General features: G+C 41.0%; 4 protein-coding genes; 2 read left to right on the top strand and 2 right to left on the bottom strand.

The window, feature by feature from the left end:
- Positions 1-1,049: 1,049 nt before the first annotated feature.
- GSBLH_T00002837001 (uncharacterized protein) lies at positions 1,050-2,821 on the top strand (the record flags this gene model as incomplete). XM_013041357.1 has 2 exons in its annotated part: positions 1,050-1,196; positions 1,227-2,821. The coding sequence occupies 2 exons, from the start codon at positions 1,050-1,052 to the stop codon at positions 2,799-2,801; spliced, it is 1,722 nt and encodes a 573-aa protein (XP_012896811.1). The 3' UTR covers positions 2,802-2,821.
- A 682-nt stretch (positions 2,822-3,503) lies between these two features.
- Positions 3,504-3,783, bottom strand: GSBLH_T00007086001 (uncharacterized protein; the record flags this gene model as incomplete). The annotated part of the gene is given in 2 exon segments (XM_013041356.1): positions 3,504-3,513; positions 3,521-3,783. Coding segments are annotated over 2 exon segments (273 nt in total).
- A 1,236-nt stretch (positions 3,784-5,019) lies between these two features.
- Positions 5,020-5,937, top strand: GSBLH_T00002836001 (uncharacterized protein; the record flags this gene model as incomplete). The annotated part of the gene is made up of 3 exons (XM_013041355.1): positions 5,020-5,112; positions 5,144-5,362; positions 5,392-5,937. The coding sequence occupies 3 exons, from the start codon at positions 5,020-5,022 to the stop codon at positions 5,935-5,937; spliced, it is 858 nt and encodes a 285-aa protein (XP_012896809.1).
- A 13,313-nt stretch (positions 5,938-19,250) lies between these two features.
- Positions 19,251-19,844, bottom strand: GSBLH_T00002834001 (uncharacterized protein; the record flags this gene model as incomplete). The annotated part of the gene is made up of 1 exon (XM_013041354.1): positions 19,251-19,844. The coding sequence occupies one exon, from the start codon at positions 19,842-19,844 to the stop codon at positions 19,251-19,253; it is 594 nt and encodes a 197-aa protein (XP_012896808.1).
- Positions 19,845-25,373: the final 5,529 nt, after the last annotated feature.

The following is a 25,373-nucleotide window of genomic DNA, read 5'->3' as shown; positions in this document are numbered from 1 at the left end:
ACCGCGACGCCAACCGTGACGCCTCCACCGCGATTCGATCGCTGAGCCTCGTTCCGCAGCTCCTCCGCCACGCTCCGCTTTCTCCCTTCGTTTCATTCACTAAAACATCGAATGACTCCAAGATTCGACAGCTTTGGATCCCCCAGCTCACGCTCTCGTCGGCCTCGCCATTCGTTCGATCGCTTTTCGAGATCGTTCAGTCGATGACGCCCTCTGTCTTCCCGTTTCGGATCCTTTCCCGCGATTCTATTGCTGATTGGTTTGCCGAGGAACCGACTCTCGGCTTTGCCTCGCTGTTCTGTGTCGGTGAGAGTGGGTTTGCGGGGGAAAGCGGGTTGTTTGCGCATCCCGAGGAATTGCACTTGCTTCGAGCCGCTGCTTACAAGCATTACAACGTGATGCTCCCCGAACGACGTTATCATGTGTCCAGAGTGCTGTTTGCGGTTCCTAAAGGGGTAGAAATTGCTGGAATGGAGGAAATTCGCGAGTATTTTAAGAAGAATGGGGTAATGTGCATGGAAGATGTGTATAAGTGGCGTAGAATTGGTGGTATTTTGAAAGTGGATTGGATAAAGAAGTGGACCAAGCCGTGATGACGATGCTTGCGGACACGGATATCTTTGTGAGTGTTTTTGGAGATCATCTGTGCTATTTGGTCTATCTCGCTCCAAATAGCGCAGTGATTTCGTACACAAATGTGCGGAATCGGTATTATAACGCGCTCGCCGAAGTGGCTGGGCTAAAATACTATCCAGTGTATAATCAAAGCAGTCATCTTTTTATTCACTATGGACAGCTTCACAACTATTTGCGTTTAGCGACTGCACACATCCAAGTTGTAAAATACCAGTTACCTCCTTCTCGGAGAGACTAAAAAGCCGTTTGCATTCCCTTTATAGTTATATTTCTTCTGTGATCATGTCTGGGTGTTTGTTTGAACAATCCAAATAGAGAGAAACACAGAAAACACAAATTGATCAGGTTCCAGAAATAGTCTCGAATTTGGGTAAACACAATACCCATTGTATCTTTCATCAAAAATTACTACAATGGAGGGTAACGACTTAGAAAGCTATGGAGTTGGAAGCGCTTCGAAGTGCCAAATGCTCTACAAGCGTATTGTGGCGTATATTGCTATTCTGTTGACCATGCTGGCGTTCATTTTCAGTTGCATTGGATTGAACATGGCTCGTCAGGTAGAGGTGATTTGAGCATCTGATAAGTAGGCTAATCTTGAGAAGACCCTGTACACGTTCTCTTTCCCTTACTTCAACCAGAAGCCTGAGGTGAGAAACGGAATGGTCGTGTCTTTGGATGAGAATGGTTACGTGTTCACTGGCGCTGGAACCACCATTTCTCAGAATGTGACTCGCAGTGAGATTCGTTACGGCCAGGACGTGGACGATATCCGTGTCTGCGCTTGGGACGAGAACATTGTCTTCACCGGATCGAAGGGCATGCTGGTCGCTTTCGAGATCAGCTACGATGATATCCCCATCGACAACCCTTCTTTCACTCTTCCTCAGGTGAATGGCAAGTCTCGTAACGTGGAGTCCCTGTACAAGATCGGTGACAACACCCTGGCTGTGGTGGGCAGCGGAGAAATCCTGCCCGTGACTGTGAAGGTCACCGACACCTCGGGCGGCAAGCAGATGTCCTTCCACATCGATTTCGAGACGGACGCTTCGAACGCGTTCCGCTTCGCCGAGGATGGCGACAACGCCTATCCGCACTGCGATGACCTCAAGGATAGCAACCGCAAGGACATGATCGCCTGCACCTTCGAGCGCAACCACATGCTGGTGACCGCTGTGTTCACCCTGCAGACGAGCGGCAAGTTCGAGCGCACCAACGAAGTGGAGTACGCGAAGCAGCGTCAGTACCACGGTCTGGCTGGCTGCGGTCCTCAGGGCTACCTGGTGGCGGCCGTGGGCTCGGACTGGGACGACACGGAGCACGGAGGCATCGGTCCGATCAGCGTGGCGTACGTGTCGATCCAGGGCTCCACGATCCGCGTGGGCGAGTTCCGCAACATGACCTTCACGTCGTCGATCGGCTTCTTCTCGCTGGATAACATGAACCAGAACGGCGCGGTGATGTGCTACACGCGTCTGGCGTCGGGCGGTATCGACTGCGTGAACCTGGACGTGACGTACGGTCCGCAGGGCGGCGTGATGTTCGCGTCGACGGTGCGTCTGAGCACGGGAGGCTCGGCCATCGAGGAGTCGCGTACCAAGATGACCATCATCAACCGCCGCACCTTCGCGGTGATGTACGCCACCCAGAACCTCGGCGGCGCGCTCTCGCTGCAGATGGTGACCTTCAACGACGCGGGTGACATGCGTCTGAACGGCCCCACGTACGTGGTGTCGCAGTGGAACCGCTACCAGCGCGTCACGCAGCACGTGGTGGGCGTGAGCCAGGTGGACAACTACAAGACGGCCATCGTGGAGCTGTGCGTGGGCGACCGCGAGAGCAAGGCCTACCTGCACACGATGTACGTGTACCCGCGCCCCATCGGTGTGGCGGTGAAGTCCTTCGCCGGAGGCAACCAGGTGCAGTTCGGCGGTCTGTGGAAGCCCAACACGGAGTCGCGCCGCGGAAGCAAGCTGATCCCCGGATTCATGTACTACAGCAACGATCGCGGTATGATCATCACCGGATTCAGTCCTGCGGGTTATGCGCACAGAGCCTTCGGAACGTTCTACATCACCTCGCGATCGGACGAGTCGCTGCTGAGCACCTACAACCAGGTCGGTATTGCTGTGTCCGAGACGGAACTGCTGCTCAAGTTTGCGTAAGCGATGAGTGGACGAGCTTGTGTGTGTTTGTTGGAATCAGATTGGAATGGATGAGTGAATGGAGTTGGAATTGAAATTGAAATAGAAACAAACAGGAAAAAGGGACGATGCTTCGTTAGGGGGCTGCGAACGCGATAAAAACTGGAGACGCTTGGCGCGAATCGATTCCCTATCGTCGTCGTCGTCCTCCTCCTCTGCGCTATCGTTGTCTTTGTTTTCCTCCGCTTCGATGGGTTCGATGGGCTCGGCTTGCACGGCTGGTTCTTCGATGGGTTCGTCCTCGCACTCCACGGATTCCTCCACGATTTCTTCCTCTTCCTCTTCTTCCTGCACTTCTTCTTCCTCTTCTCCTCGTTGCTCTCCCTCCTCTTCGGGCTGCTCATCTACATCGCACGCTCCCCGCTCCCCTACACACCCAATCGTCCTGCCTGTACATCTGCGCCGCCTTCGCCCCCGTCGCTCCCTGCGCGCCGCCCGTCCCCACGCCATTCTCCTGCGCCCCCACGGCCCCGTTGAGTCCGTTAAGTCCGTTGAGTCCGTTGAGTCCGTTCAACCCATTTAATCCATTAAATTCGTTCAATCCATTGACTCCATTGACTCCATTGACTCCATTGACTCCATTCAATCCATTGAGTCCAGGAACCCCGTTGACTCCGTTGACCCAATTCAATCCGTTGACCCCGTTGACCGCATTGGGTGTCTTCAGCAGCGCCTGGAACGCCTTGTCGGCTTCCTGCATCAGTTCCTCCACGCGTCGCGGCAATTCCTCTTCGCCGAACCCCAGCGCGCGCAGCTGCGTCTCCACGTTCACCCGCGCGATCTCCCGCACCGCCGCCGCCGCCGCCGTCACGGTGGGGTCCTCGACCGCCACTGTCTCCCGCGGTTCTTCGTCGAGAAGGGACTTATTGCAGGTAGGACAGCTCTGCTTCTGCATGATCCACGACTTCAGACAGTCCGCGTGGAACACGTGCCCGCACGGCATCACCAGCGAGCTCGCTGCGTCGTTCGGGTCGCGGCAGATGATGCAGTCGGGGTCACGTGACAGGTCGGAAACCGCGGGGGAACGGTACTGCTGGCCGAGACGCGATTCGAAGCGGGAGTAGCTGCGCAGACTCACGACGCCCTTGTGGATCGCCTATCGTGGAAACGTGGAAACGTGGAAACGGAGAGAGCGACGAGGAGCTCGAAGGAAGGGTAGCAGAAGAGAAGGTCCAGAAGGGACTGGGAATCGGTCGACAACGCGATGTAGAACTAGGGGAAACCGGAGAAACGGGGGAAACGAGGTAGTTGACGACGGAGGAAACGTGGAAAAGGAGAAGTCCGGCGATTCCGTAGATGGCGAAGGAGTGCTCGCTGATCTACGGTAGAAACGTGGAAACGTGGAAACCAGGTTGTGGTCGCGGAGGGGGATCAAGGCGTACTGGAAGAGGAGATAGAGGCTGCGACAGAAGAACATGATGCTCTAGAGATGATGGAGGAAAGGGCGGAAATACGTAAGAGAAGAGAAGGAAGTCCAGCGAGGCGTGTCTGGGGAAGTAGTGGATGAAGGTGAGCATGTTGAGACGCATCCAGAGGAAGGAAAGCGCAGCGTGTTGCAGGATTCCGCAGAGCAGACGAAGACGACGCATGAGGGAGAGATGCATCGTGATGAACTAGGAGAGAAAGCGTAGAGAGAGAAAATACGGTTTTGATACGGGCTTCGAGGAGATAGGCACAACAGGAGAGATAGATCCAGATGCTGATCGAAAATGAGTTTTCCAGAGTGAATTGCTCGCGTAAATAGGCGATAGAAAAGAACAAGCCAATCGCATCCGTCCTGGAGTGAGTGTATAGCAAAAAACGTACTGAAATGTACCCACGATGTGTTGTTTCTCTTGATCGCTTATCGCTCCGATGAAAATCGATTTTGATATATCTAATACAGTTACGAACAGCGAAACACACAGATTGCCCATTATCTAAAGACATTATTTGAAATTTCGTAATAGAATACAGGGAGGAACCAATCCGACATGACAAAGGGATAATCATATCCCAAAACAGAAGGGTTCGACTTTTGGCAATAGTACGCGTATGACAAAGTTATGACTATACTAAGAACTAAATATATGTACGATTTCATCTTCTTTCTGAAACAGAAGAATAGACAAGAAATCGGGGGTATTTATTGGTACTGCTCTATTCGTACTCAGTTTCATTTTATATTAATTAATGACGTATGATCAAAGTAATTCTACAATTTCGTGACCAGTCTCTTGAGCTCTCTGTTGGTAAAGGCCAATGTTTGAAACAGTTCAAGAAGGAATTCTATGTAAACTTTTTCTGTTCATGTAATAGTTCAGAGTACTTTTCACTATGAGTTGTCCTTTCTGAGAGTATTATGGAACAATAAAGTCATAAATCTCGGAATGGATCTGTATAAGCAAGTTTCTGAATCTTCCGTTACGTTGAAATGTGAAGGGATCCTTACAAGATCCAAAATACAATATATGGACAAGTCGTGTGTAATGCAGGGGATCTTAGGTGAAACCTATAAAGACTTTTTTGTGCGCTGCCTGATTGTATTTTTGATTCATTCGATCAACCCTAGAAACTGGTAGCCAAATCCTTTATCATTTCAAACTATATTCTTTTTGACTGTATTAAAGACAAGCCAGTAACTTTATCTAACAAAATCGCATCCTTTTTCCCATCTAACTCAAAATTTGAGATTGTCCCTGTTTCTTATCTCGCTCAACGCAATCTCCCAGAGAATCCATCTCTCTCTAGGTTACCTCGCCCAACCCATCTTTTTCATCCTCCTGCTGCGAATCCGAATAATGCTGCTAATCCTATTCATCCTCCTCCTCGTATACCTGTAATCCGAGATTCTGCGCAGGAACGGAGAACAAACCCTGTCTCTATAATCAACAACGAGCCTCCCATGCTGGAAGGGCATTTATTCTTCCTCACCAGCACAGGAAGAATCACATCATTCGATGATCAAGCGAAGTCGAATCCTCCATATGCGATTCAATATCTCGCTCCATCCGGCCCCGAGTACGACATCAATGCGATTCTGTTTGAGGAGCCGTTTGATATTCAGCAGTACTCCACTTGGTCTCTGCAATGTACATTTGTTATAATTTTGTTATGAAAAGGCAAAGCGTTCACCAATCCTCTCCAATTTCTAAACAGCTTTTGTGACACTCTTTATCCCTATCTCGTCCGAATCCGATTTTCGGAGTCTCAGATCATTCCGAAGATGCAGCTCGGGAGTGTCCGCGACTGCCAATCGCATTTGGCCGTGAAGTCTCTATGCGTTCCCTGCCATGCAGACGCAGATGCGACACGGCCGGACTCGATTCTGGCACTTCTGCGCATGCTGGTTGAGAATTTGCCTGTGGAATTGGAGAGTGTGGAAGTGGCTTTGGGTAGGTCGAACGAACGTAGAATGAGGCTTAGAGAAGAAGGAGAAAGCGATTGTGAGGGAGATTGAGAAGTACTTGCGACAGTTGAGTTTTATGGGGGTTACTTGCAGAATTGAGGGAACAGGGTTTTATAGATCGCCTCTTAGTTGTGTGCATTCTCTTTGGCTTGTTTGAGTTAGTAATGAATGAGTTTTTGACGCTGGGTTCGATAAAAAAGGTCTGAAATTGGGTCTTAACGAACGATTACTGAGGTACAAAAGTAATCAATCGATGAATGACGAAAACTTGTGAGTAGTAATTGCACTATACTCTTTAATAACTTTGATTTATTGGGAAGAATCGAATGGAAGAAATCGTATTTGAATGCCAATTATTGCCAAAAATGATGAATGAATGAAAAAATGAGAGTGTGGAATAGAATGTAAAAATGGAAAATGGAAAATAGAATAGAATGGATGGAATAGAATAGAATATTGGAGTAAAAGAACAGCATCGAGACTTCTCAGCGAGTCACCCACACTGGTACTAACTCGACTCGTGATGACTTAGCTTCCTAGATCGGACGGGTTAGGGCGCTTTCCATCAGATATGGCCGTTCTCATTTTATTATTATTCAATTGCCTATTTAAATATCACATTCTTATCATCACTCATTCACTCACACTCCATTTCAATTACACTCAATTCTTTTCATTTCATTTCTCTTCTTCTTTTATCATCATATCAATTTACTGAGCGAGTGAATGAATGAGTGAGCTTTTTGTTTCATACGGATGCCTATTGCGCGTTTTTATATGCTTTGGGCCATATTAGGTTAGAGTTATTCTTCAGACCCTGTCAGTTGCGAACCAACAGCTCGTTGTTGACCCTAATATTTAGTTTCTATTGCTGTTGCTGACATTGGATAACTAGTTTTTTGCTCATTATAAGAAATTTGGTGTGAAATATTAACTATATATTAATATGCTAACCTATGCTGTTTATGGTAAAAAGAGGTAAGCCATGTACTATTGCATGCTCATCCAAGGTTTATTAAGTAATGGTACTTATTCGTGGATCAACCCTTACAAGTATCGGAACGCCTTATCACTTCCATGACTGTATTGTTCCGACCAATGAAACAACTCGTTTTTATAGGTCACAAAAACGATAATGCACGATTTCTAGTGTATGTACATTGTCGTCCAAGATCAATCTCTGGTTACCTGCGCATATCATGAGTGTCTTGGTTTGATTCTTTGTGCTAATTGTCAATTCCTGGTTATTGATACGTTTGAAGCTGCCCTCTATTACTGCATCTCCCTTCCTCTTTGCCTCAAGTACACGCTTGTACAACTCGGTGTTCTTCACACTCATTTTCTCACCATCGATTGCCACATTACAAAGAACTCCCTTTGCTGCATTTTCTACTACGTTCTTCTCATCCTCAAGACAGTACATCTTGTGTCTGAGTGTTACAAACTCGGTGATACGATGGATGCTGTATTCATCCTTCAAAATAGGTCCCAGCAGCTTCATCTTGAAGTTGAGAAATGATGAGAGCGGAGGGAACTTGTTCTTGTCCACCTCCTGATCGTAATAGTTCACAAATTGCCCATAGAAATAGCTCGTGTTTTCCAACTTCAAGTAGTCGAATGACTTGTACATGTCACACATCTTGTGAATGGTGTTCCCTTGATCATTCAACTACACGATAAGCGAGCCTGTGTCTTGTCCCAAAAGCTCCACGTTATGGAATGTCGTCTTGATAATATTGTAGTGGAAATCGTATATAATGTGTTTGGACATGCCCAGAAGGCAAATCTGATGAGGAATGGTTTCACCACTTTTTCTCACCGCTTTATTCCGATTGATACTGATCAGATTCTCGGATTATGTGGTGGTTCCTGCGATCATATCGTACCAATGCTTCTGAATGATAGCCTCGCATTCATTCCAAGTGGTGGCGAACTTCACTTTCATTCGATTCAGTTTAGTTTCCACGAATTTGCAATATGTTAATTATGCCAATAGCTTGTATAGTTTCTTCTCCACAGTGGTGTTAAACTTGGCTCATTTCTCACTCAACATGTTCATATATTCGAATATGAATGGAGATTGTTTAAAAAGTGTATACATTTAACCCTATGAACGAAATCAACCAAAGTAAATTGAATCAATGTCGTACATATTCAGCAGCAATGGAAACAATTACACGTTCAAGAAGCTCGATAACATACTCATCAACATGCCATAGAACGACGGCAAACATGTCCTCGTGCGTGAGACAGTGGATGGTGTTCATCAATATTCATGGATAACACATTCTGAGTGTTTTGTGAAAGTCAATAATGCCAAACTGTTTGAACATACACCCACATCCACTCAACCATTCAATAATCAATGCTAATTCGAATTATCTTCTGCTTTATATCTCATAATTACATCGATTCCATGTTACAATGAGAATGATGCCCTATTCAATCATTGTGATTCCATCGAATCGGTTGTGGGTAAGGGATACAAGGTGAGTGTTTCAATGGATGGTGTGTGATTGCTCGATGTGCCATTCATCGATACACTCAACAATCTTGTGACCCTTTCCCATACCAAACTGATAAATGGAATCGAATGGACAAGTGAGAGTCATACGATCTCTGCATTCACGAATATCCCTTCTCTTGTATGTCTGAGAGGTGTGAAGAGCATCACGATCGTTTTCGAACACTTGAATGAGGTTGTTGTTTCTTCTGTTTCTTCTGGGTTCTCGTAATGGGTCGATGTGATCTTGCTGCCTCTCTCAATGCATTGGGTTCTTTACCACTCTTGAATCGAGTGATGGATGGTGCTATGCTGTGGTTTGCATTTGCTTGCCAGCAGTTTCCAATCATAACACTTCTGTCTGTTATCGCTTTCCACATTCTTTACTTCGTACATCAATGGCATGAACCGATCGTCAATGATCGCATTTCCAGAATGTGAGGTCTTCGTGTCACTCCAACATAATCACCCACATCGAATTGAGGTGTTGTGTCCTTTGCTGTCATGTTGGATGGCTCTGTTTTCTCCATGTACAAGATATCGATGTTGTTGTTAAGCCAAATGTCAATGGGTGTATATCCGATGTCTCTGTTCTTCCTTCCATTGTGCCTGCGAACTGCACCATCAATCAAATCAAGCCATACACCTTTCCATTGATTGATATGGAATGGAGGAACCATGATGTGTTCCTTGATATCTCGAATTGTTCGATCAGCTAGTACTGCCTTATTCACTGAATCCATGTGATACATGGTGATGTCATACTTGTTCAAGATGTTGGTACGAAAGATCGCATTGGTGAATTCGGTGCCTCGATCCGAGCAACTATGCTTTGGTGATTCACCATATGTCTGAATGATATCTTTCATCGCATGAGTGACTTCTATAGCACTCTTACTCTTCAGTTTCCGAGTCATCAGGTATTTCGAATATCCATCAATACATTCAAGGACATATTTGTATCCACGATTCTTATGGAATCCAGTACTCTTTTGTCTTCCTAATACTTCCTGTATGGATTTGTGTTGTTTGGAAGAGAAATCGATAAGATCGATGAAGTATATGTTTCTCTTGAATCCACTGATGATCACTCAAGTGGCACCTCTTCGTTTTGCTGGTTTCCATAGTTCCTTGATCTCATTCATGCTCCACACACACCTCGATAAATGAATCGCTTTATTCAAGGAATGAATAAGTTGTGCCAGAGGAAGAATCACAAACTGGTTATAGATTCGAAATGCATTTTCTCCACTATACACTATTTCAAATAGAGCATCACTCGCATTCAACATTGCAATGATCGTTTCGATATCATATATACCTCGTGAAATCGATAGAGTATGGAGAGTGGATCCAAATACACTCATAACTTGTATCCATTGTGGAAATTGAGAATGTAGTATTAATCATGGTGTTCAGAATGGCAATGATATCAGTCAGTGTATAATAACCAGGCGAGATCGTTATCTCTTCACCATTGGTGTTTGTCACCACATTGATTGAGTTCACATTATTGAACATGACTTGATTGGGTTTGAATAGAACAGTTATGGGAGTGATAAATGGATTTCTGAACTTGGAAGGATTGATCCATTCGAATGTGCCATTGATAGGTGAATCTTGTATGAGAATGGAATAATGCATGTTCTCTCTTTACCAAAGACACTTATGACTTACATGGACAACAATAGATGGATTTGTGATGACAATATACACATATTGGCTTTCGGTTATTACAAATAGGCAAACAAACATGTAAATACAAGAGAGAAATAACAGTAATTCACCTTAGCTAGGTATGTCTACTGTTTTCTAGCATCCAGGTATAACTGATGTAACAAACACAACAATCGAAACGAGCATTAGGTTGATAGTAGAAAGGAATTGGTGTAAGAAAGCACGAAACCTGGTTCCTGACCGATGATAGTCGACCAGACAGCCTAGGAACGATAGTCGAGGACTCAGAATCGGTTGGTCGATTACATCAATAGACAAATGATCGCAATTGTGGTCATTGAGCAAAATAGCATATAAAGAAAACTGCCACCAGGTTTCACACAAATAGTGCCATTCCCTTACTACTATTGTTCCATATTAATGAGGTTTAAGATAGCTACAAGTTGATAAATCATATTATTATTGATCGAAAGAGCTTTTGTTATAGTGAAAATAGGATCATTTTTGTTATGTGACATGTATCAAATATGGATGAGTTCACCAATAGAAATAGGAAGGATGAATCAGTCATCTACCACAAGTATTGTTGTATTTCCTTTGATATATGACTAATCTGTATACTATAGTCTTGAGATACTTTGAATCAATACTTTGAAAATGAATATCTGCAATAGAATAACAACAAATGTGTATTGTTTCATTTTGGTACATATTGTGTGATATGAATTGTATCAAAGCCCATAATGAATTCACATTCTAAATGTGACATCTAATAATGTTGCTAGTTCGTGTTCTAATCTGAGAGAAGGAATGAGCAGTATTAACAAACAAGAGTCTTCACAATAGTTATTCTCAATAGTATTGATTGTGAATAGTTGATGTTTTGTCATCATTATCATCATTATTCTGTATGGGAAGATAGAATAATGTGTATTTGTGATTGATTGTATATTTTGGCTTATTAGTATACTCCATGGAATAGAATACTGTGAAAATAAGATAGGTAAGTGTAGAATAATCAGAAATGGCCAATATGAATGAAAACAACAACAATACTAGAATGTAATAGAATAGTAGAAAATAACATATGTATGAAGTAGCAATGGAAATGCAGTCATTTTCACAAATTATGACGAACAATAGCTGAAATGATGATATTTCACAGGGATCTGTTTTATCACATCCTGAAACGAATTACATAGATCATGCATAGTTTTGCTTCAAAACAAACAAAATCCAGACAAACACGATTCTGTCATTTCATTGGTTTAACACAATGTTTGATTCTGTTAAATCCATTTTCATAAAATAACTAATTATGAGTAACAGGAACAATATTGTTGATACTTAGTACTGGAATAACCAATCGATGAATGATTGATTGATTGGAGTTTGTAGTAAATTCCGTTATTGTTAGTTGGAATGCACAATGATTGGTATATAGTGGTTATAACTGAATGATTCCTAGATATTATCACAGATTGTATGTTATATGTGAATAGAATAGTACTGGAATGATTTGTGTAATTGGTCACAATCTATTGAATGAATATGAGTTGGATGTACAAAGATTGCATAGCATGGAGATGGTTTGTACCATGAATGGATGAAAGAAATAAGAAAAGAAAAGAAGAAATAGTATTCATTGCTTAAGATCTTAATCCATTCAATGATATGTATTAGTTAGTTATTATGAATGTAATATGTGATTATGATAATGAAGAGTGAATGAGAGAGAATCGAAATGAATGGAAGTGATTGGTTGTGATATTGGAGTTGGATTCGATTCGATTTCAGCAATTCAACACTGAAAAGAACACAAATGAATGAATGAATGAATGAGTAATCCTACAAACATCGATTTGAATTGAGTGCATACTGTGATTATGTATATTTTGTACCATAAGAATGAATGATAGATTGTTGACAAGGAAATATCGTTAAATCTGTATAAAGTGGACCAATCATGTGAATTACAATGGGATATTTGAATGATTATACGATCAAATCAATGAATGAATGAATGAATGATATCTTATCTAAGAAATGATTGATAATCTCAAGACACTACTCACAACCAATGATCTGTAAATCAGTAACAAGGATGTCATTCATTCATTCATTCATTCATTCATTCAATCTATTCTATTCTATATTCATTCACATAATCATATTTGATTCACTTTGGTTTGGATGGCTGATTGAATGATTGAATCAACCAACAAATCATTGAATCATTGAATGAATGAATGAACGAATGAACGAAAGATTCTCTCTGTGGAGTGATTCACAAAACAACAAAGACCTTTATCACAACCAATGAACTGTAATTCTGCATCAATAATGTCATCGATTCAATCATTTATTCATTTAATCATTTGTTCATGCTTTTATAACTGTTTAACGCATGATTGATTGATTGATTGATTGATTGATTGATTGAATCGATGTTTATTCTATATACTCTTTCATAATATGAATCTATCAAGCAACAAAGCAAATAACAATAATAACGACAATGAATTCGTTAAAATGGCACAGCAACAATAATAACAGTAATAGAAATCAGTGAGAATAATAATAAGATTATGTGTTCAAAAGCAATGTCTAGAACAAAAATGAAATGAAGTAATGAGCAGCAACAACATAATAGGAACGAACAATAACATGAATAATCATCCAAATGGATGAATTGTAACTCAATGCAGTGTCCGATATCGAATCAATACCAAATTGATGTAGAACAAACAATATGTATGTGAATAACAAGCAATAATGAGAATAATAACAGTAAAAGGAATAATAAGAATAAGAATAATATCTGAGAACAATCCATAGCTATTGATGATTAATAATAATAATAATAGTAATCATCATAGAAAGAGATATTGAAACAATCATATGTGTAGTTTAATTCAGAAATAAGGAAAGAACCAAATCCATGATAATAGTCATATTATTGGTAATAAGAGTATTATTATTATAATGGATCAATCAATCAATCAATCGATCAATAATACTTACTGATCGATTCTGGATAATAGATCAATTAGATTGTTATGTGGGATGATCGAAATGAAGAACAAACTCGATATGTGAAAACAAACAAATACCAAGAATGCATATCAATTTCAAACAATCCACATAATTGAATGAATCTATGTGAATCGATTCAGATTTAAATATAAATGAAGAGAAGATCATTTGATTATCGGTTTGCATGGAAAGATTGATTGTTGTCACGAATCATCAATCGGATTGATTTGAAATGATTTCGTATTGTAGGTTCTGATTATTGATTAAATCATTTGGTAGATAGTTTGGTCCATTGCTTACTACAACTACTATTATTATTATTGTTGCTGTGGATGTTGCTGCTGCTATTGTAACTTCTCTCTTTCTCCCCTACCATTCATTCATTGATTCCAAACCATCAAAATCGATAACAATATTCCTTGTCAACAATAGAAGAAATGGAATCAATGAAAGCAAAGAATCAAGTGTTTCCTTTATGACAATCAATGATCCATTAATCTATGAATGAGTGAATGAGTGAATGAGTGATGAAGGAAAACAGAATGAATGAATGAATAAGAAAAAAACAATATGTGTCATATGATATGGGATACTGGAAGGTAGGGGAGAAAGATGGGATGATGATGATTCAACTTCATTGACACTTCGAAGTAATAATGAATTGATTGGTTATGATTTGCTTTGGATCTTCCAAGTCTAACATCACTAACTTCTGTATAATGGAGTTTCTGTTGTCCTCGTTTTGGTGACATTGGAAAGTGGATCTAAATATTGAATAGAGATGGTAAATAGATATTCCAAATCTGTTTCAAAATGTCAATCTACTTGTATCATTGGGGTATGTTCAATCGAAATCGATTCGAGTATTGTTGATAAATAGAATGGAATTGATTTCATATGATTTTCATAGATTTCAATTCCATTTGGTAAGTCTAAGCTTATCTTATATTATCTTGTTAGGTGATTTGATTTGATTTGATTTGATTCGTTTAATAGGAACACATTTCGATTGATTATGATTGGAACAATTCTATCTGGTTCATTTTACAATGATCTGTGGAATTTGTATTGTTGTTTCAAACTGATGGCACATGATTGATTCTATGATTGGTTAAAATGGATATATAATAATAATAATAATGATGATGATGAACAGAAAACAAACAGAAATAAGCAAAACAAAACATGGAACAATCCAAACAAATAATCACATATTTCCTTATGAGAATTGAATCAATAAGAATCGACACAATCCAATTTGTCCTGTGGATAGTGAATAATAAGATGAATGTTAGAATATACAAAGAAAAGAATAAAGAAAAAGAAAATTCAAAAAAGAAAAACTAAAAACAAATTAGAATCATATGATACAAAAGAAAACAAAAGAAGAAAAATGAAGAGGAATAAAATGCACAAATGTAAGAAAATGAGAAACAAAGAAAACTAAAGAATAGCAAAACAAACAAGAATAAACTAAAAATCAAAATCGAAAATGAAATAATGAAATGAACTACAATCAATTCCAAAAGTTGAAAAACAATAACAATAACAACAACAACAACAACAACAACAACAACTGAAAAATGGGATAATCAAAAATAGATAAGCAACATCAAAACAAAACAAAGAAAACAAAAAGAAAACAAAAGAATAATGAATCATTGAGTATTATCCAAATTAATACTATCTCAACATACAAATATGGATTGTGTCGATTCCTATTGATTCAATTGGATTAAGTGCAATGAATCTTGTCAAAACGATTCGATTGAAGTCGTTCGATCAAGATTCATTCGAAGTATGTGATTTGTGGATTCATCGGTGTTAAATCACAAACAGCATATTGAATATACAATCAAACAATGGATTCCAAGAAAACCCATTATCAAACTACTCATATTCAAACCACAACACAAATGGTTCTCACAATATGCCTCATTATTGTATTGTGATTATCAAATGCTGATTCCAGCTAATACAATGATCGAACATAATGATTTCATGAATCTCGATCGATTCAATTGCAAAACAACCATTGAGACTACAATGTGTTTGAGTGATTGTTCCATTTGGATTCGATCGAATCAATTGTATAATTCTATCAGTCGATTGGATCGCTATCAATGAATCATTCGATCCATTCATTATCATTGAAAATCGAACAAATACAAATAAAAATACAAAAGCAAATACTACTACTACTACTAATAATAATAATAATAATAATCACGAGGATTGATGGTTGAATACTCATCATCAATCTGATTCTGATTCTGATTGATCGATCCTATCCAATCATTCTATTCATGATCAACAATACCAAAATGATCTAATGATATTCAATATGCTGAAATAGACCGATGAATAATGTGGATGGTCATACAATCATAATAATAATAATGATGAATGGAGATCGAAAACTAACCAAATACACACCATTCATTCATTCATTCAATCGATCAATGGATTGAAGAGCCTTTCTATTCTTATCAGTATTATTGAGTGTGAATGATGAATTGATTCTTTACGATATTCAACATTCATTTGCATTTTGAATCAGCTATCTTTCATCCATTGATTGAGTGAATGAGTGATTGAATGAGTGGTTTGTGTGATATTGAAGAATACGACATTCCATCCAAATATCGAATTGTGAAACCACGATTGATATTACTACTAACTACAACTAGCAAGTATCAAACACATCCGATTTGATTCCATTATTATCAAATTGATAAATCCATGTTTTGTGACTCATTGATAAACAAACAAACAAACAAACAAACAAATGATAGATAGTTGGATTGATTGAATGGTGAATCCAATATGATATCCAATGCTATTCAATCGGATTCTATTCTATACTATTCTATTCTATTCTATTCTAGTTTCATTGCCTTGTTTTATCCATTTCACCTCTATTTGATTCTATTCTATTCTATGTATACAATGATCGAATTCTATTCCATTAGTCAAAATCAATATTCTAATTCAATTTCAATCATTCCATTGTATTGTATTGTATTGTATTGTATTATCTACCGATTTAACAATGGATTCACAAATGTGAAGAATCATCCAATATCAATCGATTCCAACCATTCCATTGTGTCACTAGCAAATCCAATCTTATTATTCATGATTATTATGATTATTATTATTATTATTCGAAGCAAGCCGTTTCCTATCAAAATTGAACAAATCCCAAGTCAAATCTATTCCTACCATCATTTGTATATTATTATTGGTAGATTGGGTTCATCATTTGTCGATGTTGCAAATGTGATCATTGGGTCATTGGTAATATTAATAATGATAATAATGATGATCGAAAACAATGATTGATTGATTGAAACAACAATCATAATTCAGTATCATTGTTAAAATGGTAAAGAAGATCATCATAATAATCAAGCAGGAATGATATTTTGATAATTATAGAATCATGAATTGTGATCAAGAATCGGTTTGAAACAAACAATCAAGCAATCAATCAATGGAAATGTTCCTAAACAATGGCGAATCACTGAACAAATCAAATCAAATCAAAATTATAGATTTATTGCTTGATTTGAATAAGATCAGCGAGAATGGAAGAAACATCTATGAATCAAATCAAATCAATCAAACTATACTCCAAATTGATTTCGATCGAACATAATCGAATGAACCATGTAGTTTGACATTTTGAAGATTTGGAATATCTAAATACTATCAATATTCAATATTCAGAAATACTTGTCAATGTCACTACACGAGGATTACGGAAACTATATCCAACAGAAATTATTGATGTTAGATTTGGAAGATCTACAAAACAAATCATAACCAATCAATTCATTATTACTTCGCATTATCAATGAACTTGAATCATCCCATATTCCTTCAAGTGCTTCATGACCGAGTTGAATGGATTGTAATGATGGAAGATCTACATCAATCATTTCATTTGAATTCATTCAATACTTTCAATTATTGTTGATAAGGACCTACAGAATGCATAATAACCTAATCTAATGGATTGTAAATTTGGAAGATCTATGCATTATACAAATATTCAATATCATATCAATACCTCGAATCACAAATGAACTGTAATAGAAATTGTATGACCCACTTCCAATTGTCCCAATTTGAATGGATTGTAATTGTGGTAGATTCTTCAATTCAAAGTCACCAGCAAAATCACTGAAACTATATTCACCAATTTGAATGGATTCCAATGATCCACAATTCAATATGTGGAATGATTTCGATTCATCATATCCCCAATCATTCTTTTCCTGAGTAAAAGAATTGCTTCCGATTTTGATAGTTTTCAATCGATTCAATCCATCGATTTTGAATGTTTGCACTGATTCAAAACATTCATTGCCGATTTCGATTGATTCCAAATTATACAACAATGAAACATCCCAATCAACCAATACACAATTGTCAGTCAGTTTCAAATGTTTCATTCCGATATTCATTGGTTTGCTGCCATCGCCTTCATATTTTTCATCAATGTCACATTCAATTCCATTATACCATTCACATTCATTCACTAATTTACCATATCGATCATACACTTTTCCAATTCCAAATCGATTATCATCACACCAATATCCTTCATATTCAATACATCCATTATTATGATAACTCGTTCCATAGCCAAATCGTTTCCAATTGATCATTATGCCCTTGTACACCAATATTCCATCATCATCATACATTTCACCATATCCAAATGGAATTCCCAACTTGTTTTCTGTCAATATCAATCCTTCAAATCGACTTCCATGATCCAAATCCACGATTCCTTCTACTACTATTTCTATGGATTGTTCTTCATTATATGAAATAGTACCAAATTGATGATTTCCAAACACTTTCAACACTTTCTGTTCATTGAGTACAAATCCTTGATTCATGAATATTCCATTATCGAATTTCAATACTACACATTCTCTATTACTCAATATGAGTGAAATCCAGCCATTTGGTTTCCATTTTTTACCCAAGAATCCCTGCGCATTTTGGATAATGGAACTATCAATATGATAGTTACTGATAGCAAAATTGACAAAATCAACAATGTTTTGCATGGAAATGAAAAGAAATGTGGTAAAACGGTTATTTTGGAAACAAGATCTGTTTCATTATTTCTCGATAATACACACGTTATGGATTATTGTGTATGGCTTTGATATGCTGGTATGTTATAAACTAGAATACATATAATAATATCTCATTTTCTCCACCCATTTCTATTTTTCTTTATTTTGGTGCATTTCTATCTATTCATTTATTCTTGTGTTATATTTAGTTACTTATAGCTATAATTGTATATTTTTACGCATTTTGATCACCTTTACTCTCTCATGTCAGAATGGCTGTTCTATTAAGTCTATAATGGATATATGTTCTTCAAAATATATCAATTATGTGGTAGTTGATCTTGTTTTGCAACAATCGAACTCATAATAGTGAATACTGTTGGAATGGCTAGATTCGTAATAGAGAGTATGGCAGTAATATGTAGAATGCAAAATCCATCATTTCTATTTGACAAGTGGTTTATTGTATTGATTCTCTGTTGATACTTCGATTCTCTTCTGTCACAATGATCATCCATATTGAGTACAAAGAATGATATTGCAGAGAAAGAAATGTGGTTCATAGATTGAAATGGTGAATAGGAATCATAGTATCATTAAACAAAACAATCGATTGAGTAATATGATAATGGATGGAATGTGTGGATCCTATGAATGAAAACCTTGCTTTCTATTTGATCAACAAAACAATGTGAAATGCGATGTGATTACCATAGCAATAGTATATAATAAACAAGTAATATTGAGTGAATGAATGAATGAATATGCCATCCATCATAGAGATCTCTTCCACTCACTTCCACTCCATCTTTCCATTCCACTTCGCGAGTAGCAATCCGAGTTTCTTCATCGATCCAGTATCCTCGACCATTTCGAAGAAACGATTCTTTCGATTCATCATACACGAATTCACCCACATACAGGGGAATTCGATTCGAAGCGATGGCGTTGTCACCGTTTCGCTTGAACTCAATCATAATGGCTCCTTCGATTTTGCGGATGATCTCCACCAGCTTGTTTCCCTTCCATATTCCCTCGAGCAGCATGGTACCCGTTTTTTCGTCATACGCGATGCCCCATCCTTCTCGTTCTCGCTTCTCATTGAATTCACCATGATAAATCAGGTGATCACTCGCATGCAAATAGATTTCCATTCGCTCGCCTCGGACATGGTTTATTATACGATGAAAATTCTTTCTGTCCCAGATTTCATCGAAGGACTGCACAAATGCGACGCATCCATTTTCAAATCGGGTAAAGTCACCGATTTCGCTCCCGTTCGCATCTACCTCAAAGCACATCTTCATTATGCCATTTTGGAATAGGCAAACCTTCCCAGCTCTCGTCAACGTGTATTCATCCTCGTGATCGCCTTGATAATATTGGAGGCTATACTTGCAGCCTCCAATAGTGATTTTCTTTGCTTCACCAAGCGTTATGTAACCGCCCAGGAGAAATTCGCTTCCCTTAAGTTCTTCCATTCTACCTATTTGGAATCACATATCCTTATCCTCTACTCTTTGAACCCGTAATTTGTAGCCAAATATAAAGAATTTATGAAGAAAACAGAGAGATCAGTTTATTGCCGTACACCTAAGTATTCTTCATATTAAAAAATTATGGTAGAGTGCGACCATATACACATTGGATCCAAGATTTCCAAGTGAAGTACTCACTTGTGTTTCGCATCATTTTGTTCACATTTTTGTGGTTGAAATAGTTCGGAGGTATAGATATTTATAATATTAATAATATCAGGATTGTTTGGAAACACTCAGAATGGAAAAGTCCATTTTGTTGTCTACTATGTCTGTATAGGTTGTATATTTATGATATCATAGTGAAATCGTGTTATGAAGCAAGGATTTGGTTGTTCACTCCACTTTGTCTAAATAGTCTATATTATCATTATCATTATCTTTATTATTTCGATAATCCAATCTATCCATCCATGATTCTAGCAAAATCATTTTGACTTGGGAATGGTTGGGTTTGAAAGCAATTCAAACTAGTAAAACTAGTAAATCAAATCGAATGGAATGGAATGGAAATTGGTTTTGATCCAGTGATTTTCACACAAAGAACCTATCTTCGCACATCGTTAACCATTCACTCCATTTTCTATCATTTCCTTATCCTAAACCAACCAACTAACTCTAAATACACTTTCTTTCTATCTTTCTATCTATCTTTCTTTGTTTCAACTATCAACTCACAGCACTCTATTATTATTATTATTATCAACTAGAGTCGTTTGGTTCCTCGTTCTGGATTATTCTGTTCATGTTTCTAAATCATTCCAACACCCTACACACTCTAAATCTACATTTTCCTTCCTTCCTAAACACATTTTCGATTCTCATTCAAATCCTACAACGCTTCAACCATTCCACATCTCTACAATTCCATCCATCCATCCATCCATCCATCCATCCATCTTCCAAACCAAACACCGCAACCATTTCTCTCTCTTTCTTTCTCTCAGCAACTGCCAAATCGGTCTGGATCGTGGAAACGTGGAAACATCGCGACCCACGGCGCACCAGGCGTGATCGACGAGGTGGGCGCGGATGAGCGCGCCGGTCACGTCGTAGGCGAAGCGGAAGCGGAGGCGGAGGCGGAGGCGGAGGCGGAGGGGCTGTGTGACGGAGACCACGGTGGCGTTCTGCGCCCAGTTGGACAGGAAGAGATCCAGAGAGCCCGGTCGACTCTGCACACCTTCGTAGGGAGCCACGGACCCCACCCCATCGCCCACCAGATTCCTGCTCACTCACACCCACACCCACACCCACACCCAGAGCGAACCGGTGAGCGAGGAGGTTGGCTCGCCGTCCACCACCAACACCCAACGAATTCCGACGTGGCCATCGTGGACACTCCGAATTGCCTGCCCATCCACTCGGCACTGCCCACTTCGCTCGGGACGCACTCCAGCGTGTAGGAAGTCGCGGGGATCCCACCCTCCAACACGTCCCACACATCGCGTCCCGCGGGGAACCAGACGGTTCGGCGGAAGGAGGAAGGAGGAAGTCGCGGGAGCGCGAAGCTCGCACGTGGCGGTGCAGAGATCATGGAAGGATCCGGTAATCGCCATCGCACAGTCCCACTCAATGCCCTCCGCCTGATTCCACACACACCGCATACAGAACCGCGGGGATCTTCTCTTGGCGGGAGAGATACCCGTTGAACGCGGCCACGCTCAGATAGATGGGCGCGTGCTGCACGCTCTGCACGCTCTGCACGCTCTGCACGCTCTGCACGCTCTGCAGGTCCAGGAAGCAGTTCGTGCTGGCGACCTCGCTCTCGCTCTCGCTCTCGCTCTCGCTCTGGATCACGGCCATCGACGCCATCCACGAGCGTCGCACCACGTAGTACCGAATGCTGGCGCCGCCCAGCTCCGCCGGCTCTGCCCACTGCACGCGCAGCGAGGTCGAGGAGAGCGCGGCCACCTCGAGGTTCTGCACCGCGCCGGGCGCGACGACATACGCGGCGAGGGTGATGGGAGAGGAGGCCTCGGAGAGGATGGAGCACGCGGCGGAGCACAGCGCCACGCGCACCCAGTAGGCCACGCACGCATCGAGAGAGAGCTCGTCTTGCTGGACGTCGCCCTCTTGGAGGAGCGCGTCGGCGGCGAAGAGCTGGGAGTGGGAGCCAACCAATGGCCTGCACGAAGAGCTCGCCACCACTCACCAGACCCAGCGCACCTGCGTGGCTTCGAAGGCGGCAGCAGCACGACGGGCGCGGAGGGAGGGAGGCAGCAGCACGACGGGGCGGTAGACGGAGAAGGACGCGAAGGCGGACCAGGAGGCGCCCTTGCGGACACGCCAGCTGATGGCCATAACGCTGTTCACAATGGCGCCCGCCACCAACACGGAGCGCGTCTCGAAGAACTGGCTCTGCACATTGCTGCCCATCAAGGCCATCCATCGGGGCTTCATCGGAGATGCCACTGCTCCAGGGAACCTCCATCTGCACAGACACGCTGCGCTGCGCTGCGCCTACTCCACTTCCCTCATACCAATCGCGCTCTCCACAATCCGAGCAGGCCACAACCGAACGCCAACCGAACGCCAACCGAACGCCAACCGAACGCCGGCGCGGGTCGAGAAGGTCGCGATGAGGGTTTCCGCGGGGAAGGGGAGGCCGTTTCGGGACACCAACCTGTTGGCATTGATGTAGAGCGTGCGTGCCTTCGCAGAACCGCGGGAAGGAGCCATCGAAGGCGAACGCGAAGGCGAAGGCGAAGGCAATGGTGTAGTCGGAGATGGAGATCGCGGTGGTGGGATAGGAGAACGTGGCCTCGGCCAATTCAAACACGATGTGGATGTTCATGGGCTCGAATGGGTCGTTGATCACCTCGTCCACGCCCACATTGCTCGTGCAGTACATCGTGGATTGCTTCCCATCTCCCATCGTCCACAGCGCCACGTCCCTCGCCCCATCGCCCGCCACGCAGCGCAGCATCGGCAGGATGGGCTGGCAGGAGCCCGTCCCCTATCGATCGATCGATCGATTCCCACTGCTGATAGGCGTTGCACCCATCCGTGATCATGCCCCGCTAGTCCACATCGCACTTCGTATCCAACACTTGCCCCAAGTGCCCTTCCGGCTACCCCGCCGCTTCGTCCGCGGGGCACACCACCGCCACGCACCTCACCTCTCTTCCATTCCACCACTTCCCACACGCCCGCACCACGCACACCTCCACCTTCCCATGCTCCACAGACCCACAAATGCACAACTGCACCGTCTTGGAACTCGCCTGCTCCCACTGCCCATTCCAGTTCACTCGGCTCCCATCAATCAGAGGCGAGGACCGTACCCACAGCAGTTCGCATACTCCGCCTTCTTGTCCCATTCTCCCAAGTTCCACACACGCTCCGCTTCTACAAACCTACAGGTCTTGCTCCCATAGTTTGCCCTTTCACTCATCGCAAATCCGTTCTCTCTACCACACTCTACCACCTCACAATATGAAAATGAAAATACGAGAAACAGAACAGATATCCTAGGCAAGAACGTCGTGCCTGTACCAGATACCTCCCACGTTGCAAGTTATCTCCATGTATCCGCGGTCCCACATGCCATGAATGGGTTCGCCACGTTGCACAGTTTGAAGTACAGAAATTCCTCACTCGGAACACACTCCACACAGCAAAAATGGAACCAGGGTCCACCACCATTATGGTATTGAATGCGTTCACGATGCATATCTCACACACACAGTTTAGTCAAACGTATACGATAGCACACACTACACTAGCTTCTTCAAACACACCAACTTGACGACAGAACCCATCCCAGCTACAATACTTACACTCCCATAACATAACACACAAAAACACATAGAAGTCCGAAAACAAAACAAAAGACAGGACATACAAGTCCAATTCCAAATTTTGAATACATTCAAACCCAGTAAGACGAATCTAATAGCTTTTATTGTAAAACAAATGATTTCAAAAATACACAGGAATTGTGCAATTGTGAAAATAGTGTTGAAATTGGGTATGAGTGGAAGAATAGATTTCGAATAGGGAGGGAGTTGTTTTTACTGTGAAGTGGAAGGAGATGAGCGGAAATGGGATATTGTGGAATGAATAGATCGAAGAGTGTTGTTTCCAGTGGAAGCGTTTTGTTTTTCGTTCTATTCATTTGGAATCTACTCTAGATGGGATAGAAAGAAATAGGGTATGTAGAAGATGATGATAGGAATGAAAATGGAAAAGCTAGCGATAAGCAGTTTTTGGGTTATCATTTATAGTAATAATATGTGATATGTGTATAGTAGAATCGAATAGTAGAGTTTGTGAGAAAGGTGGGTGTGTCGTTGAAGAACTGAGCAAAATAAGGTAGACTACATAATATATTTTATACGAACAAATAGAGATATGTTCATATTCCACTGTTTCTAGGTTTTTGGATAGTTGGTGCCAGTTTTTGTCGTTTTGATGCACTCTGAACCTAGTCAGAGTTTGTTATATTGCCAGAGGATACTATCCCTTATAGTATCCCCCACCTGCCAAATAATGCAGAATATCTCCTATTTAAAGGAAGGATCGAATTGTACACCACTTCAATAGGGATACAAAGTGATTCACAATGTTGTTCTATTACGAGCATGAATAACAATAGTATACATAATACTTGCTGTTTGAGTTGGTTGATGAAAGTGAAATGCTTTGGTTCCCAACTCATTAGGATGAATAGAATTACTCACTAATAGTGATATCAGTATTGTTGATGATAAAGCTGAAATCCATAAGAATGGATTCTATGGGAATGAGTAGTTGTCCAATATCAAGCTGTGAGACATATCTGACTGATTATTTGTTGGAGGCAACAATCAAACTATTACTTTTCAGATATATGTATGTATATATATGTATATAGATGGAAGATAGACATTGATATCTATCTATCTATCTTCTTGAATACCTTACTGAAGTTGTGCTAGTAGTATGTAATTGACGAAGAAAGCGCGAATATGATTCCTATCAAAGTCGCCCTCTAATCCCTGGCAACGAGTGTTTCTTGTTGCTCACAGGGGCAGCTTGTATTTTTGCCCTTCATAAGAATGAGGTCGAAAAATAGGCTTATTCACATCGTGCGATTGATCACCTCGCGTCCCATCCCTTGTTAAATAGAGATTACCCATGCATTACTCCATTCTCATACAAGGTTCACCTAGTAATAATACATTCGAATAAACCAACCCTTCCATGTTCAAGGATCCTTACATCACGTCCATGACTGTGCTATTCAAACCCAATCAAGTTAAATTCAATAATATGGACACGATCAATGTGGTGACGAACTTCTATTTCATT

Source organism: Blastocystis hominis, assembly GCF_000151665.1.
Source record: "Blastocystis hominis, Singapore isolate B (sub-type 7) whole genome shotgun sequence assembly, scaffold_2".
Taxonomy (NCBI): Eukaryota; class Bigyra; order Opalinata; family Blastocystidae; genus Blastocystis; species Blastocystis hominis.
This window is presented reverse-complemented; position numbering and strand designations above follow the sequence as displayed.